Source organism: Suricata suricatta, chromosome 1, assembly GCF_006229205.1.
Source record: "Suricata suricatta isolate VVHF042 chromosome 1, meerkat_22Aug2017_6uvM2_HiC, whole genome shotgun sequence".
In the NCBI taxonomy this organism is placed as follows: Eukaryota; Metazoa; Chordata; class Mammalia; order Carnivora; family Herpestidae; genus Suricata; species Suricata suricatta.
In genome coordinates, this window is record NC_043700.1 from 72,463,354 (window position 1) to 72,483,550 (window position 20,197).

The 20,197-nt window shown below is 33.9% G+C and overlaps 1 protein-coding gene across 6 annotated transcripts in view; it reads left to right on the top strand.

The window, feature by feature from the left end:
- Positions 1-20,197, top strand: part of LRBA (LPS responsive beige-like anchor protein) — a 688,703-nt gene that overhangs the window by 530,083 nt on the left and 138,423 nt on the right. For all 6 annotated transcript variants that reach the window (XM_029940220.1, XM_029940227.1, XM_029940238.1 and 3 more), the window contains 2 exons: positions 3,829-3,969; positions 4,995-5,114. In XM_029940220.1, coding sequence (XP_029796080.1) covers positions 3,829-3,969; positions 4,995-5,114 — 261 coding nt within the window. The remainder of the gene's footprint in view (positions 1-3,828; positions 3,970-4,994; positions 5,115-20,197) is intronic.

Consider the following 20,197-nt stretch of genomic DNA (forward strand, 5'->3'; position numbering starts at 1 on the left):
CCTAAATATTATTCATAAAATAAGCTGCAAAATAGCAGTAATAATTATTACGAATAACTTACTGTGTTCCAGTATTTTTGTTTCTCTACTAATTAGCAAAATTACTTCTCAAGGAAGGTAATAAAAAGATTTTTTTTTTAAATTGTAATATTCTTAAGAAATTTGATTTAGAAAGTTTTGTTTTGCATATCTTGCTCTGGAAGGTGTTACTACTATTTCTCTAACAGAATAGTTAACTCTCAGGCACGTGGGTGGCTCAGTCAGTTGAGTATTTGAATCTTGATTTTGGGTCAGGTCATGATCCCAGGGTGGTAGGGTCCAGCACTGCACCAGGCTTCATGCTGAGAGTGGAACCTGCTTGGGATTTTCTGTCTGTCTGTGTGTGTGTCTCTCTCTCTCTCTCTCCTCCCTCCCCCTCTCCCCTTCTGCCCTCTCTCCCTTGCTTGCACTCTGTCTTTCTAAAAAAAAAAAAAAAGAGTTGTTTAAAAAAATTACTTCTCTACCACAGTTGTCAATTTTGCTTGTGAAATTCGAATATCCTAAGAATAATGAATTTTTTTCCTATTTATACATTTTCAAGGGTTTTGGTTTTTTTCCTTTAATTTTGTCTTTTCCTATATTAATTCAGGCTCTTCTATTTCTTCTAAACATAGTGCTTCTGTTGGTTTTCCTAATACTGTAACTTTTAAATCATTCCATTGTATTTGAACCACTCTTTTATCCTGTTTTGGTGAAAGTGTTTTTTTTTAATTCTGTAGATTTAAAAATGTTACATAATTTTATTTGTTAGCTTTTTATACTTTTTAAAATTATTTTTCTGTGTCCTAGGGCTATTTATTTTTACCTTGTTATGACCTTGAATTGTATCTCTCTAATCAATACCTATTTTTTATTGATTTTTTCCAGGAAGTTATGACCATTTAAATGACCAGTATTTTTGCTCTTCTTCCTTTAATCAATTTGCTGATATAAAAAAAATACTCTGTCAAGCTTTTATAGTTAAACTGTACAAAGAGCTCCCTGTAGGAGATAGTGCTAGGCATCTTCTTGAATTGCCCTCCAATTGTTACTCTTAATGTACTGTATAAGTAAGAGGAGCCATCAGCATTTACTTTTAGTTCTTTTGCAGAGATGAATAAATATCTTGAAATGCTGATTTAGACAATGTTTTAAAAATGCTATGATGCACTTCAGTGTGTGGCTGACTCTTGCTTAGTTAAATGTTTTGTAGCATTATAATATAGTTGGATTCAGCTCATCTTTTAAAGCAGTTGTCAGAAAAATATGGGCCAGCATGGTAGAATGTATTAGCTCAATACATTGTCTCCATTTTATTATGAAGCTGCTGAGGAAGCTGTGATATACAGCACTGTCATTACAGATCTATTGTTAGGACGGTTCCACAGTCTTCTTTGCACTGCCATTAATTTATAGCAGTAAACAATATGTAGCCTTCCAACTGCAGCAAAGCAGAATCTTTTAATGAGGTGGATGTTATTACCACAATAAATCAGTGCTTTCGCGTAATGTATAATTCAATGTGTGTATTCCCACTGTAACTTCTCTGAGTAAGCTGATAGTGTATCATTGTCATTGCACAGCTCCACTGGTCTTTTTTTTTTTAACCTTCTTTTATTTGGGGACTTCTTTTTTATATGCTTACAAATAAATGTGGTATGTCTTGATAGCTGTCCAGTAGCAGGCTTCAGAAACCAACTGTAACAATAACAGCCAGAATCAATACCGTGGGTTCTACCTATATGGATCTCTGCACGATGCCATTTTTTTTCTCAGATGCTTGTGAAATCAATCCTAATTGGTTTTAGCATTATATTCAAGAAACGTGATTCTATAACTATTGATTTTGGAGGTATACTCATTTGAAGAGTAATAAAAATAGGAGCAGATAAAGTGAATACTTAATATGCTGCAGAACTATACAAAAGGAGCATTGATTCTATTTTTAATTCACATAATTTGTCTTCCAATGATTTTATTTCTTCTTTCTTTCCTTTTGCATGCCTCAGTCTTTAGGGACAACAAGTAAAATACATTTAAAGGCATTCCAAATTGGTTCTGTAACAAAGATTTCTTGGAGTCACTTGCATTCTTAACTGGCATAAATTTAGTAAAGCAGATTCACAGAATTCTTCTGTACGGAAACTAATGCTTTAAAAGATGGCATTTAAATTAGTATACTGTGATACTGATTTAAAACTATAATCAATGAATGATTTTTAAAGATTTGCTTGTAAAGTAAAAGAATGACTTACAATATTGATTCAAACCAAGCTATAGAAAGAGGACAATGCTAAAGATAAGTAGTTTTAAAAAATAGTTAATAGCTAACTTAAGATAGCCAAAATGATGAATTTAAAAAGTTGCTTTAAATCACATGTTAACATGAAAAGCAATTTAAAAACTAGTTCAACCTTGCTTCATTTTTAACAGAGTATTTCTGAAAACATCTATTTTTAAGCCCATATTTTTTATTTATTTCAGTTTAACATATAACCCCCATAAATAATAAGATACTTAAGATATTTTCTTTCTCTTATTAATGAAGAGTGACTAACTCCTAGGTTTTCATTAAGTAATCTTACATATAGCTTTATTTCCCATTGAAATGGTAATTATATTTTAAATAAAGAATAGAGATTTTCTAGAGATGAAAATGTTTTATGAGAATATATTATTACTTAAAGCAGTAGATGTTAACATTCTTGGAGCCCTCAGATCCCTTTGAGAATCTTAATACTCTGTGTTCCTTTCTTTAAAAAATTTACAGGTGCATAATTACACAAAATTTTGCCTACTTTTTAATGGAGTTCATGTATTCCCTAAGTAAAAACAGCTACAGCAACGATAATCTAGCTCTTATCTTATGCTAAGTGATGGTCCAGGGGTTTCACAGGCTATTATTTCATTCAAACTTTACCCCAATTCTGGAGGATAATCTTAAAAGTAATAGTTGGCAAACATTGAATGTTGTCAGACATGGTTTGTAGGACTTTACGTGTAATTACTTATTTTCTAAAACACCTCCTGACTGGGTACTGTTACTATTCCAGTGAGGCCATATTCTTCACCACTTTGCTATACTGCTTTTTGGGCCTCTGCTATAATGTATTATTTTTTGGTACAAGCTCATATTCTGTCTTCTATTCTTTGTATAGTTTGTATATATAATATATGATACACACACACATATAAATACATATATACATGTGTGTGTGTGTGTGTGTGTATATATTATATATATATATAATATTTAGGCCGGGATGTTTTTATCCTCTAAATCTACTTTTACTTATACTAGTAGAAATTTCTAGATTTACATTAATCTCTTCTCACTCAGTCTCTTCCTTGTACTCCTCTTACCCTTCCAGTTTTGTTTCATCTCCTTAGAAGCTATTATAAATTAATCCTCTAACATTAAGATTGTGTTTCTGGTTGTTGCTTCTAATTAACTTAATATGATTTTATAGGTGTTTTCCAAAGTATTTTATTGCTAATATTCACTCTTTATAATTGTCTTTATGAAAATGCTTGTTATGAGCTGATTAAAAACCTATGTTCAACAGCAATTAGATTCATTGAGAAATGACCAGTTTCTTCTTCTACTTTTATGTGTATGTTTAACCTGCAGTGGAAAAAAATTTTTTTCAATCCACTCTCTGAATAATACACTATGTTTTAGCTTCAGTAGTGTATATATGTCATTTAAATTCACTTTTACACTGGCTAATAGGATGACATTTGAAGGAAGAAATAAAAAATGATTACATCTATGCATTCTTATTTTGTTTTTTCCTTCCCCTTTGGCAGCCAATAGGAGCTTTGAATCCAAAAAGAGCTGCATTCTTTGCAGAGCGTTACGAATCATGGGAAGATGATCAGGTTCCCAAGTTCCACTACGGTACTCATTACTCAACTGCAAGTTTTGTTCTTGCATGGCTGCTAAGAATAGTAAGTTCAGTTTGAATAATAAACCATGAATACATAAATTCAATGTTGTGAAGAATATGCAGTAATTAAAAGTCATCAGCATCTTTTTTGAATGCTAATTTTTTCAGCGATTAGTTTTCTAATTATAAATATCTCTTTATCCCATTTGGTATGTATCAGATAACATTTTACAATAGAAAAGCCTTAAAAATGTTTCACGTGGAATTATGTGAATTTTTTAAAATTTGCCTCTTCAGTTGGTTGATATCTCTTCAGACTCTAAATTCTAACATAGATTATTTTCAAGTAGAGTCTATTAAAATAAGAACTAAATAAGATTTTGTTAAGGTAGATGTATATTCATATATTTTAGAAATTTCAATTGCCCCAAATGGAATAAGGTTTGTTTATAGATTATACCAAGGCTGCTGTGTATTGATAATATATTGGTTAAACAAGAAATGTTTCTGTAAAATTGAAAGGTGATTCATCTACTAGAAAGTAATTTCTTTGGGAAAGCATTAGCAGCACATCATTAATTAAAGCTTGTTAGAAGGGTAAGCCAGACATAAATCCTAGAAGTAATTTATAGTGCTTAGCTAATTTCAAGCAATTATCCACTAATATGTGTTTAAGTGTTCTTTAACTAAGAGGAGGCTTTTAAATCTTCTAAACATTTTTCTTTTCTTAATCATAAATTAAATATTGAGCCATAACAATAGGAAAATACGTATTAGGCTATTTCTCCACTATGAAAAAAATGCAATCTAATTGATGTCTGGATTTTATTAATAAATTATTCTTGGAAAAGAAGAGAATCTGAAAAACGTTGAAAATGCCAAATTTTGGAAATATTTCTTCGGTTTCATTCTGAAACAAAAATAATTTAAGTACATTAATGTAATAATTTAGATATAATTCCCATTCCATACCTAGTTTGTATATAGCTGGTTAATGTCTATTAGTCATTAAAGTATCTATATATGATTTATACCATATTTTTATACATAAGGAAACATGGATTTTTCTAATTGCTTATTTTTTAGGAACCTTTCACAACTTACTTTCTGAATTTGCAAGGAGGGAAATTTGATCATGCAGATCGAACTTTTTCATCAATTTCCAGAGCTTGGCGAAACTGTCAGCGTGATACATCTGATATTAAGGTACAGAAATGTTTCTTTTTTTCCCCCAGAAATGTTTGATTTTGTAGTTACTATTGTCAGTATGTTCCTTGTTGAATGAATGTTGACAATTTCTCTCCTAGCCTTATAGCACTGTTTACTGAAGAGAAGCCTCAAAGGCTTGTGCTTAATTAAATGGCCGAGAACCACTGTATAGGATTTCTCTCTCTCGTCTGTCTGTCCCTCTCTTCTTTCTTCTTTCATACCTGCTGTATGTCTCCCTGTCTCTTTCTCTTGGGTTGTAGAATGGTTGTTTTTCTGATTCCTTTAAATATTTTTTGAAAGGAAAAATACAGTAATATGGATGTAAAGTAACATGCTTAGTGGCATTCCAAACTCAATGAATAAAATTAATATAGTCAGTAAAATCCTATGAGAAGAATCTCAGACTTTTAATTTAATTGATTTTATTTCATTTCATTTTATTTTAGAGATCCTCTCTCTCTTACAGTAATCATCTTTTACCTGCTACTAGTTCTAAATTCATACCTGCCTCTCTTTGGTAAAGGCTGCGTTATTAGTGAGGAGAAAGAAGACCTCCTGTCTGTATGTTCACTACTGTAAAAAATCAAAAACTTTGCACAGTAGCTAGCATAATTCTTACTAAATCTGTTTCTACTTTCAGAAATTACAGTATTTTATTTTCATAACTTAATGTCTCTTTTGCTGGATCAGATGCTGTTGAATATACTGAGATATGCCTCTGGATGTGAAACTCCTTATAGCCATATAAATAAATATAATTTATGTATATATATTTATACTACATGGAAGAATGTGATAGGCACCATATAAGAAATAATGAGGTTTTAAAGAGGAAAAGTTACATTACTGATATTTATGTTACTATAGAGTACTTTAAAAAATTAATATGATAATTATATCTCTTAGATACACTTTATAGACTATAAAATGTATTCATGTACTTTATCCTACAATAGAATATAACATTGCTTATATCAAAGGTACTTTATTGAAGATTACAGTATATGAAGAAATAATTTTTTATTTGGGAACATTGATAGGATTTTTTGATATTGCAAATAATGTACTCTGAAATACTCTTGAAATTATATATCATATTCTTTAAGAGTTATCGGTAAAGGAGCTTGGCTGGCTCAGTTGATAGAGCAAGTGACTCTTGCTCTGAGGGCTGTAGGATTAAGGCCCTCGTAGGGCCTAGAACATACTTAAAAAAAAAAAGAGTCATCAATAGATAATTTTGAAATTAGTAATTATAGTAAATGATAATAGCTATAGATTTAATAATTATTTCTTAATTCATCTCATCTCAAAGCTATTGAATTACTCATTTAACTGTTTTGAGAAGTAAGGGATATGGACACATGAAAATAGTGATAAGCCTTTTTGTCAAATTGAAGACATGATTTTTTAAAAAATTGTTAAGCATCTCATGACCAAGTTATAACCTTGTACTTAAGTTTGGTACCTGAAATTTAAAAATAGAGGCATGAATTTGAATTTTTTTCCTTCTCCATAGTAAACACTTAGTATGTATATTTTCAGCTTTCTCCCTCTGAGTACTAGACATTCCTGCTTAATGCTTTGTTGGACAGCAGGTGTATCTGATAGATCTTGTAGTTTGTTGTCTCTTTTTCCCAAATCTCAGCCTTTTTCTGTCCAGATTCTCCGGTGAGCACAAGTCTAGTTCCATGTACCCAAACACTTGCCTTAAAATACTATACCTGTAAAAAAAAAAAAAAAAAAAAAAAGTTAAAACTCACACAAAATAGCTGCAACTTAAAAAACAAAAACCAAAAAATAAAACCCACATGAACTTTTTTACCAGTCTTTTTCCTAAGTTTTTTTTATTCCTTCACAAATAATTAAGGATCAAATTCATCCCAGTTTCTTTTGAATGCCCAGCAGGCTTTAATAAAACAGCCCTAACTACTAGACAAATATTAGAATTTCAGTTCTTGCTATTTTGCTACTTAATTTCTGGCTTTCTGGCAGTGTTATATAAAGCATCTATATGAAGAAATAAGAGTACAGAGTGAAGGGAAAAGCTAATTATTTTTTTAATTGCAAGGGTCAGATTAATTTGGCTTGGTTAAAAATGAGTTTTATTCATAACTACATTTCATTATGTTCAGAGGCACAGAAATTTTCTTCAGGACTGTTTGCTAAAACGTACTTGTCCCTGTAATATGCATATTATCTTTTCTTTTTAAACCATAAAATATCTGTAGGGTAGATAGCACATTAATAAATTACCCCATTTTCTATATTGATAATGAACTAATTTGGTACCAAAAACTTTCATATATTTTTAAAAGTATGTCATACATATAACGTTGGAACATGGAATATGCAACCATATTAATTATAGTCTGATCTTTATATTGTGGAGTTGAATTTCTGAAAAGACTAAGGAAAATGTTAAACAGTACAGAGAGAATAGCGAGACATGAAGCTGGGTACTCAGAATCACTTTATTGAGTGTATTCTAAAGTATACCTTGCATGATGAATATGATACCCATTTTCTAAAATGTTTCATGATGTACAAAAATTAAGTGTTGTGGACTGCCTGAGTGGCTCAGTCTATAGAGCATGCAACTCTTGATCTTGAGCTTATAAGTTCAAACTCTATGTTAGATGTAGAGATTACTTAAAAATAAAATCTTCAAAATAAAACATGCACGCAAAAATGAAGTGTTGTGAAGTAGATAGAAGATTTATTTAAAATTTTTCATGGAAAAATAACAACATGGTAGCATTTCTAGTGCTTAACTCTTTGTGCTCTAGGGGAACTGTCGCCTTAATATTTTAGAAACCCTATTTCTTGCGTTCTGCTAATACTGAGAGAATAGCTTACTAAAAATTATTGGTTATTCCTATGAAACAAAAGTAAAAATACGAATTCTTTTATTTCAGAGAAGAAAAAGATCTTATTAAATTTTACTAAAACAGCCTTTGATTTTTTAGCATGATTCACCATTTTAAAGTTCTGCAGATCATTTGTACTTTTGTGTTATTGGTGGTTTCATTTCAGATATGATCTTCAGTGATGTTTTTCATTCTTCATGGATAAACTTAGAGTGTTGGTCAGTTCTTTAAGTAGGCTTACTACTGTTCAATAGAAATATAATGCAAGCCACAATTGCCAGATACATGTAAAACTTTAAATTTTCTTTTTATTAATAGTTTATTGTCAAATTGGTTTCCATACAACACCCAGTGCTCTTCCCCCCAAGTGCCCTCCTCCATCACCACCACCTCCCTTTCCCCTCCCCCTCCCCCTTCAGTCCTTGGTCCATTTTCAGTATTCAGTAGTCTCTCAAGTTTTGCATCCCTCTCTCTCCTCATCTCCCTTTCCCCCTTCCCCTCCCCCTGGTCCTCCATTAGGTTTCTCCTGTTCTCCTGTTAGACCTATGAGTGCAGACATATGATATCTGTCCTTCTCTGTAAATTTTCTTATAGTCACATTTTCAAAAGTGAACAGAACCTTGTGAAATTAATTTCAGTAATGTGTTTAACCTGGTATATCCAAAATCTTGTTCTTTCAACATGTAATCAATATTAAATTATTAATTAAATTAATGGCTACTTTATCAAGCCGCGTATATTTAGGGCAATGTTCCTGATGTTGTACTTCATCTAAGTATTGATAGGTAGTAATAATAATAGATAAATTTTTGAGGACTGAAATTGGGTTGGAGAATCTTCACTGTGATAAATAATATTTTAATATCCTCAAGTTTTAAAACTTCCCTTAAGTTTATAAACTGAAGTGCAAAATAGATTACTGAACCATCATGACCAAATTTTGTGAAGGAAATCACAAACTCATATAGCTTGAATGAATTTCACTAGGCAATTACATCTAAATATTACACAGATACCTAAGCTTTTCTAGGTAGTTTATGTCACTAATTTTTCCCCCTGGCTTTGAGGCAGCATACTTATGTCAGGTACCCTTATTATCAATACATTTAATTTTTTAAAATTTTTTAATGTTTATTTATTTGTGAGACAGAGAGTATGAGTGGGAGAGGGGCAGAGGGCGAGGGAGACACAGAATCTGAAGCAGGCTCCAAGCTCTGAACTGTCAGCACAGAGCCTGATGCGGGGCTCAAACTCACTGACTGAGATCGTGACCTGAGCCAAAGTCAGATGCTCAACCAACTGAGCCACCCAGGTGCCCTCCAGTACATTTGATCTAATGATTAAGAACAATCTGACTTGCTCATTTTAAACTCTTTTCCTTCTCTTCTATAGAAATTATTAATAATTAGGATTGAAGAGTGGAAGGAGTAATAAATATCACCTAGGTTCATTATTTCAGAATGGAGGTCAGTAGTAAATGGATCTAAAATGAAGATTATTGGAAGACTATACTTCTCCTAGAGGCCTAGAATTTAGGACAGTAAAACAATACTAAAATAACCTATGCTGAACTTTTAGAAAAGATTTCATGGAATCCTGAGTTAATATTTAATTTTAAACTTTTAATTTTGATTATATTTATGTTCTCTCAAGCCCTGGTTGTGATACAGCAGCAAATAAGACACAGCCATTGCCTTCAATGAACTTACTCATTAGAGGAGGCACTGACAATAAAACAGGCCCTTCAGTTCAGTATAATTACAGCTATGTGGGCTCATAGCATCTGAAATGAAGAGAAGGGAGAGGAAAGAGGAATGGAAGGCCTCCCATGAAGGGCTGTGTAAGCTTTGGTAAGGAAGTTGGAGTTTATCCTGGGCCGGTAAGGTGACATCAGAAGTGTTGAAGCAGAGGCGTGACATGAACAGATTTTTGTGGTTTTAAGAGATCATTGTGGTTGGCGTTTGAATATGTATTATGTGATGAGCAAGAGTGGAAGCAATCGTTAACTGTTAAAGTAATTAGAGGAGAGGCCGTGGAGGCTTGACTGCAGTAGTGGCAATGGTAGTAGAGAAATGTAGATGAATTTATTATGTATTTAGAAGGTAAAAACTGTTGAGATTTGGTGATTGATCTTGTAAGATGAGAGACAGAGAAAGAAATTAAATTTGACTTGGACATGTGTTTAGAGAACACAAAGGAGCAGGTTTAGTGAGGAAATAAGTATCTAGCTCCCCGCCTTCAGTGAAAACCTCCTATGACAGCTGAACTAAAATCCTCAAAAACACCCCTAAGTCTGCATTTATTGTTTATCACATGCAATACATACTAGACAGCACTTAGAGTAAAAGGGTGAGACAGTTTTTGTTTCACATACCTTCAGATGAGAATGACACGTATACATAAGACTATTTTTAATACAAGTCAGACATTGATAAGTGGTGTAATAAGATATATACAAAACGAAATTAATTCTGATTGGGGAGCTGAGGGAGTGACTTCATAGAGTGAATCTGGAGATGTATATTAGAGGATGCTAGAGAGTCTTAGCTAACCTCCCAGTTTTCTGTCTGTAGTCTGTACATTTCTCCTGATATCTAAGTCCCTCCTCAATATCTCTCTTAGAATATATAAAATGTATCTCCAAATTAACATGTTCAAAACCAAATTCCTCATCTTTACTCCTTTAAACCTGCCCTCCCCACAGCAGCTGGTTTCCCAGGTGAGAGTAAAAGCTGACGTCCTTTCAGTGCAAGACTACCTTACCTGCCCTGCCTTCCACATCCTGTTGGCTCTTGATCTCTTTTCGTCCTGTTTGCCCCCTGGCTCACTCGGTTCTAACTAAGCAGGGCCTCCAGGGTAGTCTTCAGATATTCTGGCGTCTTCCCAACTCAGAGCCTTTGTTTTTATTTTTCCTTTTTTCTTAAAAATTCCTTCAGGTAGATATCCTTAACGATTCATTCCTTCCCCTTTTCAAGTCTTTGCTCAAATGTCACCTTGTTTTAAATGCTTATTTATTTTGAGAGAGAGAGCATGTATGAGCAGGGGAGGGGAAGAGAAAAAGAAGGAGGAGGGAGAATCCCAAGCTCTGTGCTGTCAGTGCAGAGCCTGATTCAGGGGGGCTCCATCCCACAAACCGTGAGATCATGACTTGAGCTGAAATCAAGTCAGATGCTTAACGGACTAAGCCCCCCAGGTGCCCCTCAGATGTTACCTTCTTAGTAAGATGTCACCTTCTCTGTCCTCTCCATTTAAAACTACATCCCTCACACCAAGCCCTTTTACTCACTTCCAACTTCATTTTTCTTCATATGACTCATTATGTGACATACATATATTTATTTGTTTGTTATATTTTATTTAGTGGGAATATTAACTCCATGACAGCATGAATTGGACTGTTTGTTCATTGGCTTTTTCCTAGAGTTTAAAACAGTAAGTAGTTAAAGAGGATGAATTCAAGGGATGGATTAAAAGTCATTCTCCAGGATTTGGCATTTGGTTGACTGTAAGGATAGAAAGACATAAACTTGTTTCTTTATTTTGTTCATTTATTCATTTGAAATATCATTGACATAGAATAGTATTAATTTCAGGTGTACAGCACGATGCTTCAACATTTATATAATTACGGAGTGATCACCATGATAAATCAAGCTACCATCTGACATCATACAAAATCATATTAGTAACTATATTCCCCATGCTGTATAGTATATCTGTATGACTTATTTTTATTTTATAACTGGATGATTGTTCCTTTTTTTAAGATATTATTTTTAAGTAATTTCTATACCCATCATGGGACTTGGCTCCACATTCCTGAGATCAAGAATCTTATTCTCTACTGACTGAGCCAGCCAGGTGCCCTGGAAGTTTGTTCCTTTTCATCACTTTTATTTATTTCACCCAACTTCCCACCCCCCGCCTCTGGCAATCAATATATTGTCCTCTGTGTCTATGAGCCTATTTCCATTTTTTACGTTTGTTCATTTGTTAGTAGATTTCACATATAAGTAAAACCATGCAGTATTTGGGCATTTGTCTTTCTCCATCTGATTTATTTTACTTAGGATAATACCATCTAGATCCATCCATGTTGTAACAAATGGTAAGATTTCATTCTTTTTTATGGTTAAGTAATAGTCTTTCCATCTACCTATCTATCTACATACACATACACACACGTGTACACACACCCATATTTTCTTTACTTCTTCATCTATTAGTGGATCCTTAGTTTGCTTCTGGATCCTGGCTCTTGCAAATATTGCTGCAGGAAACATAGGGCTGCATATATCTTTCTTTTTTTAATATTTTTTTTACATTTATTTATTTTTGAGAGACAGAGAGACACAGAACAGGGGAGGGGCAGAGAGAGAAAGAGACACAGAATCTGGAGCAGGCTCCAGGCTCTGAGCCAGCGGCCAGCACAGAGCCTGATATGGGGCTTGAACCTACAAACCATGAAATCATGACCTGAGCCAAAGTCAGACGCTCAACCGACTGAGCCACCCAGGCATCCCTGCATATATATTTTTGAATTCGTGTTTTTATTTACCCCGAAGTGGACTTGCTGAATTGTGTTGTCATTCTATTTTTAATCTTTTGAGGAACCTCCGTACTGTTTCTTATAGTGTCTGTACCATTTTACATTCTCATCAACAGTGCACGAGGGTTCCCTTTTTTCCACATCCTTGTCAACACTTATTTCTTTTTTATTTTACCCCTTCTACTGTGTGGTCCACTGTGTGGTATGTTGTCATACCTCATTGTGGTTTAGATTTGTATTTCGCTGATGATAGGTGATGTTCACCATCTTTTTGTGTGTCTCTCGACCATATGCCTGATGAGGATTCTTAAGGTCAGGTGTCTTCATAAATGATGCTACAAATTACAGTGAAGCGGGCTTATAGAGCAAATGTCTGAATTCAAGTTTTGACACATTAATATATTTTCTTAATAACGAAGATAATACCACCTACTAGTTGAAAATTCAAACCTAAGTTTCAGAAATGTTTCATAGGCATGTAGGGTAAGAAAGAAAATGGGTGATACTTCTCATGAATTCCAAAGGAGTTGTGTACTCCTTTTTCTCCACTTCCTCAAAGCTTTCATTATCTCCTGAGCCCACTCAGATCCAGCTTTCTTCTGCACTACTTTATTGGAATCAGTCTTGGCAGAGGCATTGATGAACAGCTTCTTTGTTGTGAAATGCAGATATTCCATTCTCATTGTACTTGATCTATCACCATTATTGACAAAATTAATTGATCCTCATTTTTTATTTATTTTCAACTTTTTTTTTTTTTTTTTTGAGAGACAGGGAGAGACAGAACATGAATGCGGGAGGAGCAGAGAGAGAGGGAGACACAGAATCCGAAGCAGGCTCCAGGCTCTGAGCTGGCAGCACAGAGCCTGACGTGGGGCTCATACCCACGGACCGCGAGATCATGACCTGAGCTGAAGTCGGGTGCTTAACCGACTGAGCCACCCAGGCACCCCTGATGCTCGTTTTTGGGTCAAGGAGAGGAGTAACCTTTTCTTTACCTGCTGTCTGGAATAGGGAGTCACCTTTTCCTGGCTATCTTCTTACCATTTTTTTCAGTCCTTTTTATTGTATTGTCTTGTTTTCATGCCCTAAATTATTAGAGTACCTTAGGGCTCAAGATTTAGATCTCTTCTGTATCAGTACTTTTCCCTTAGGTGATCACACCTTATCTCATGTCTCTCCACTGAATTCTAGATTTATATATCTAGCTCCTTTTTAACTAGGTATATATTCATAGGTATTTTAAATTGAACATGTCCTGGGGTGCCTGGGTGGCTTAGTCAGTTAAGTGTCCGACTTCAGCCCAGGTCATGATCTCACAGCTCATGGGTTCAAGCTCTGCATCGGGCTCTGTGCTGACAGCTCTGAGCCCGGAGCCTGCTTCAGATTCTGTATCTTCCTCTCTCTCTGGCCTTCTGCTCATGCTCATGCACACACTCTCTCTCTTAAAAAGAAATAAACATTTAAAAAACTAAAAATAAATAAATAAAATGAACGTGTCCAATATCGAACTCTTTATTCTCCTCTTACCCTCCTCTCCACCTAAAGAAAACCTCCTGCCTTTCCCCCAGTTTTTGCCAGCACCATTTCCCAGTTTGCTCAGGCCTTTAGAACTTTAGAATCTTTGATTCATCCCTTTCACTCACACCTTATTGCCCATTTTTTCAACCTGCAAAATATACTCAGAATCTGACTATTATCACCACATCCATCACTAGGGCCCTAGCCCAAGTGGCCATAATTTCTCACTTCATGTGTTCCCCGTGTGTTTCTCTCTACAGCAGCAAGAATAATGCTTTGAGGGGCACCAAAGTGGCTCAGTCGGTTAAGCGTCCGTCTTTGACTCAGGTCATGATCTTGCAGTTTGTGGGTTCGAGCCCCACGTCAGGCTCTGTGCTGACAGCTAGCTCAGAGCCTAGAGCCTGTCTTCGGATTCTGTATCTCCCTCTCTCCTTGTCCCTCCCCTGTTCGCGCTGTCTCCCTCCCTCTCTCTCTTTCTCTCTCTCAAAAATAAATAAAACATTAAAAATTTTTTAAAAAAGAATAATTGTTTTATGTTATAAATCAAATCATGTTCCTGTGCTAAGATTTCTCCAACAACTGCTCATGTAGCTTAGAACCAAATTCAAGTTCTTAGTGCGGCCACTGAGGTCCTTTCTGGTTATCTTATTACCGGTCTGACTGTTCTCTCTTACTGTTCTGTTCCATCACTTGCCTTTGTCGTTGTTTCTTTTCAGAAATGCCAAGTGTGCTCCTGCTATGATGTTCTCTCTGCCTGAAACACTTTCCCCGAGATTACACTTTACTCATTTTGTTATTTTATTCAGGTTTCTTTAAAAATGTCCCTTCCTCCAGAGTGGGCTCCTCTGAACACCCATTCTGAAATAACATCATGTCAATTCTCATTATTCTGTATCCTTTTCTTTTATTTTTTTACATAGTACTGGCCACTATCTGATGTGATACATATAGATTAGTTTGTTTTTATCTCCATCACTAGAGCTTTATGAAGGCAGGGACTTTTTGTATTGGCCACATTGTGACCTCAGCATTTTGAACAATGCCTTGCATTTAGTTAGAAATCAGTAAGGGGCACCTGGGTGGCTCAATTGGTGACTTTGGCTCAGGTCACAATCTCACGGTTTGTGGGTCCAAGCCTGGCATCGAGCTCTGTGCTGACAGCTCAGAGCCTGGAGCCTGCTTCAGATTCTGTGTGTGTCTCTCTCTGCCCCTCCCCCACTCGTGCTCTGTCTCTTTCTCAAAAATAAACATTTAAAAAATGTTTTAAAGAAATCAGTAAATATTGAATGAATGAATGAATGAATGAAAGACTATAAAAGTAAAATGTCTACTAAAAATGAATTGATGAAAGAGCCTGGTAGAAACTGAGAGGTTGTTTGTGGAGAACGAGGAGAGTGTATGACCATCCTGGCTAGAAGGAAACAGCAAAACCGAGGTAGATCTGCACTTCACATAGAATGGGGTTACTAACACTTCATATTTTAGGAAGGGCTTTTCTGTCCACAGGAGAACTGAGAGCTGAATGTCATTTGCTGGCCAAGCGTTGGGAATGGTTCAGTTTTCTACATTTTAACAGTTAAGACAGATTGAGTTGTTACTGTTACTAGCTTTCAAAAGAAGTCTATATGGACAACTTGTCACTGGTCATATCTTGGATATTGAATTTAAAAGTCTATATTAGGGGCGCATGGGTGGCTCAGTAGGTTAAGCGTCCAGCTTCAGCTCAGGTCATGATCTCACGGTTCGTGGGTTCAAGTCCCGTGTTGGACTCTGCTGATCACTCAGAGCGTGGAGCCTGCTTCTGATTCTGTGTCTCCCTCTCTCTTTGACCCTCCCTTGCTAATGCTATCTCTCGCTCTCTCTCTCTCTCTCTCTCTCTCTCTCAAAAATAAATAATAAAAAAGCTTTTTAAAAAGTATATTATAATTTATTATGTATTATTAGTAATGAATGTAAAATTTGTATTAAATTAAAAATGAGTAGGGTTAATACAGCATATTCTGTTCTTAAAATTAAATAGAGAGTATGCAATTAAATTCTAAGAGATCATAAATAATAATTTTTCAACTCCCCCAGGCCAAATAGTATTTTTAAATAAGTGACTATCAGTAATATTACATGAATGAGTTTTTAGCTTTAAGAATTCGCCCTTAAAAGCTTTGAGTATACACATTTGTTAAATAATGGAGATGATCAAAATGGAGATGAAAATAGAATAGTTATATTTTTTATATTTGTGTTTTGTGAGATTTGTAAAACATGAGACCTTTGACTTATCCTCTACTGCCTCAGAAATCCCAGGGGTCTGTAATCTGAAGATAAGTTAGGTTCCTTTTTTTCTCCTATCAGCGTGCCTTCTACCGTAATACATCCCATGGATGCTGATGGCATCAGTGGTAGAGCCGTTTATAAGAACGTGCTTAAGTATAATGCACTAGTAGAACAAAATCGCTGGAAATGTATTTCTTGATGCATTTGGTATTTTTTAAAGCTTAAGCTTTTATTTAGTGGTTTTATTTTCTTAGTTAAATATTTTCATTATTTATTCTGTTTTCAGACATATTTTTAAGTAATTCAGAATTTTTTGAAAGCTAAAAGAAAGTAAAATTGAAATCTTATTTTTTAATACATTCTTTGCACATTTATGGTGTATGTCCTCCCTTCCTCCCATACTGCCTGCCTTCTTTCTCTCTCTTTCTTTTGTATTTTTTCCATCAGTCTCTCTCTTTCACCCTCAAATGCACCTAGAGTTAACTAAAATTGTCTCTCAACGATGTAAAACACTCATTCTCTAATAGAACTATTTGTTCTTGTTTTTATGTACAACTTATGCACAACTTCCAGATTTGTTCACTTAACTATATCTCTGTAACCCTTCTTCCTGTGTCTATGGGTTAAATGATATACCTATGCACAATTTTCTTTTTAGCATTGAACTAACTTTGTACTGTTTTGTCTACAATGAACTATTATTTTGGTCTTTGATAAAAATTACTTGGAACGTGGAATATTTTTCTTATGCTACTTATGTACTAAGCAGGGAAAAAAATTTTTTAAAGGCACTTAGAAAATTCTTCCTGAATTATAAAAATGTACACATATCAGCTGTGAATTGCTTTTTGACTGGTGATCTTATGATATTTTTCAATTAAAAATATGTTCATAAATTAATATGTTCATAGATACTAATTTAACTGTTCTCTCCCATACTCATAGCTCTATGCACATATTTCAGTAGTTTGCAATTTGTTCCAGAAAAGATTTAAGGTGGGCATTTTGTTTATGGCAGTTACACCTTGTCTGTTGTTTGCATTTTTAATGTCTATTATCTCTTCTCAAGTTACAGTTACCTTAAAGATAGGGCCTAGAGCAGCAAATGGCTGAGTTAGGATGTCCAGTCCAAATATAGAAGTGTAAAATGTGTTGAAGCAGAAGAGATTTATAAAATATGCAGGGTCTTCATAAAGTGAGACATGTTAAGCTGTATTGTGATTGATAATAAAAAAATAACTATATTTGTTTTAAATGTTATAGTGGGAATTATTAAATCTCAAATATTTTTGTGGACATTTTATTTTTATAAGTAAATTTTTAAAAATGCCTGAGAATTATGTTAAATGCTTTTATGAATGGGCATAATTCATTGAATGACCTGTTTGCTTTGAAAATCAGTCAAGTCTCTAATTTTGGGTTTTTGTCACAGGTCATGTTAATAACAGTAATAATAATAATAATAATATCTGATGTGTATATAGAATTTTGTATTATTGGCCTGACAACAGCCTGTGTTTTAAAAATGACAATTCACGTGAGTAAGGGTCAGGTCAGAAGAAAAATTAATTTAAGGGCATGTGACCAGTAAGTTGAATAGACAAGACTCAAATGCAGTCATTTTTCTCTACTTGTGTTAGATTGCTAAAGATTATCTATTATTTATTGGTTTGTAATCCATAATTTTTCTTTATTTAAGTGCTTTTGAAATGACAGTTTTATAGTACCTAAATCCACATGATATTTATTGCATTTGTCTAGAAGTATTATAGATTATTTTTCCTTCTCCAATTTTAAAAATTGCTATTATGTTTCTTTTATTAAAGGAAAAAATAGCATTTTATCTTCCAATTAAGGAGAAACTAAATTTAAACATTAACTTGAAAACTTTCCAATATACAGTCCATTTTAAATGACTAATAGGTACAGTTCAACTCTAATCAATTTTTAAAAAGGTTTTTCTCATTTGTGGAATAAGAAAATAAATATTTGAATGTTAAAATGCCTCAGAATATGTTCATTTTCTCCCCATAACATGTTGTTCACTAACTCTTTTATTCACTAATAAAGCTTATATGGAATTTTTTTGCTTCATAAAAATATCATCTTCTCAATGATGAAAAGCAAAAATTTTGCCTTCAACATTGTTTTTTACTGTCAATGTCCCCAAAGCAGTATACATGTTACCTTGCTATTATTCTCATATTTGAGTTGTCAGGATTTTATACTTTAGTTAGAATACAATAAAAATTTAACTTTAGCTTCAAAGTAGCCTCTTTTGGTTTGTTTTTAGTTCTGATTTTGTTGGTTTTTTGGGTTTATAAATTAGTATTTTCTAGGTTCTAGTATTTTCTAGGTATTATTGAAGTGATGGTTTTAGTTGAATGGATAGAATTGGTGTCTATTAGAGAATCACACAGCCTCCTTGCAAGAGGCCATATCAGTGGGGATCATATCCTAATAAAGAAAACTAAAGCATATGTGTGGTCACAACCAATCCTTGTCATTATGCCATGAAAGCCTTAGGATTGGTGATCAAAGCAATGGGCTTATCCTGAACTGTGGTATAACCTCTGGTTGAACCTTTCAAGTTCTTATTTTAGGAGATGATACAGTATATTTTGACCATGTTACCTGCCTCTCTGAACCATCTGCCTAATTAAAAGAAAGGGATTAAAATTATTGCCAGCAAATCAGAAGAAAATGTGAATTATAAATATCTCTATCTTTTGTCAGTGTTTTTGCTTCTCATTTTCTGCTGGTGTTAGAATTTCTGACCATATGTTTTTTATCCAGAGCTGAATGTTCTGTTCTGATGAATATAAAACATACTTCACTTTGTAAATGTACATTAGAAGTATTAAACATAATCTTTGATTCTGTCACTAAATACCATCAGTCAAAGGAGATAATTTTGAACTTAATATTTGGTATTGAAGCATGGTTCTTGGGAAGATACTTTTAAGATTAAGATGGAATTCTGTAATGTATACTTGAATGTCACTGTATCCATAGTAAAGTTTAGGCATTATATACTTTTATGTCAAATGTTGTTTGTATCTCAGTTGAGTTCACTGTATTTGTTTTATAGTAAGAGAGTATACAAGTCCCATCAACTGATTTATTTATGCAGATTTTCTTATAATAATGTTGTAATATGTTTTAAGTGTATGTGTTCCCTTCTTTACTCAACTTAATTGTGCTTACTTGATGATGTCCTTGATATTATATGTAGATTCTTAGTAATCTTTCTCTTAACTGTTAATTTCTTAGAAACATTTATCTCATTTTAAATTCATAGGCAGATTTCAATCTCTGTATTGCCCTTCTCAGGACTCTTGTCATTTTTCTTCTCTGGTTATTTATTTCTTATTTTAAATACCACTTTCAGTCATTCATTCAAGAGAGTTTTAATGAATGCCCCATATGGGTCACTCACTGTGTCGAGGCTGTGGAAGTTTCATGCTGAACAAGATAAGTAAAGTCTTCAATCCCATGGAGCCTTCAGTTTAAAGGGACATACAAGCAGACAATTACAGTACAGTTTGATAAGTGTTGTGTTAGGGAAATACAATGTATTATGCTCTTTTCTCTAAAGGTTTCTCTGTCCATCCGAACATTTATGCATCTTCTTTTTTGAGTTTCTGGAATGCTGTTTGTTCCTACAACCAGTTTCCTCCCAATAAATGTATGCTTTTACTCTTATTTAGCAATTTAGACAATCATGTTTCCATATCCCAAATTTTAACACAGTTTTCTGCAAAGAATGAAAACTAAATAAATACTTCTTTGGCGTAATGTGATATTTTACCCTTCATAAGCCTACCTAAGGCTTAGTAAAATAATGAAATAACTTTTTAAAAATTTTATTC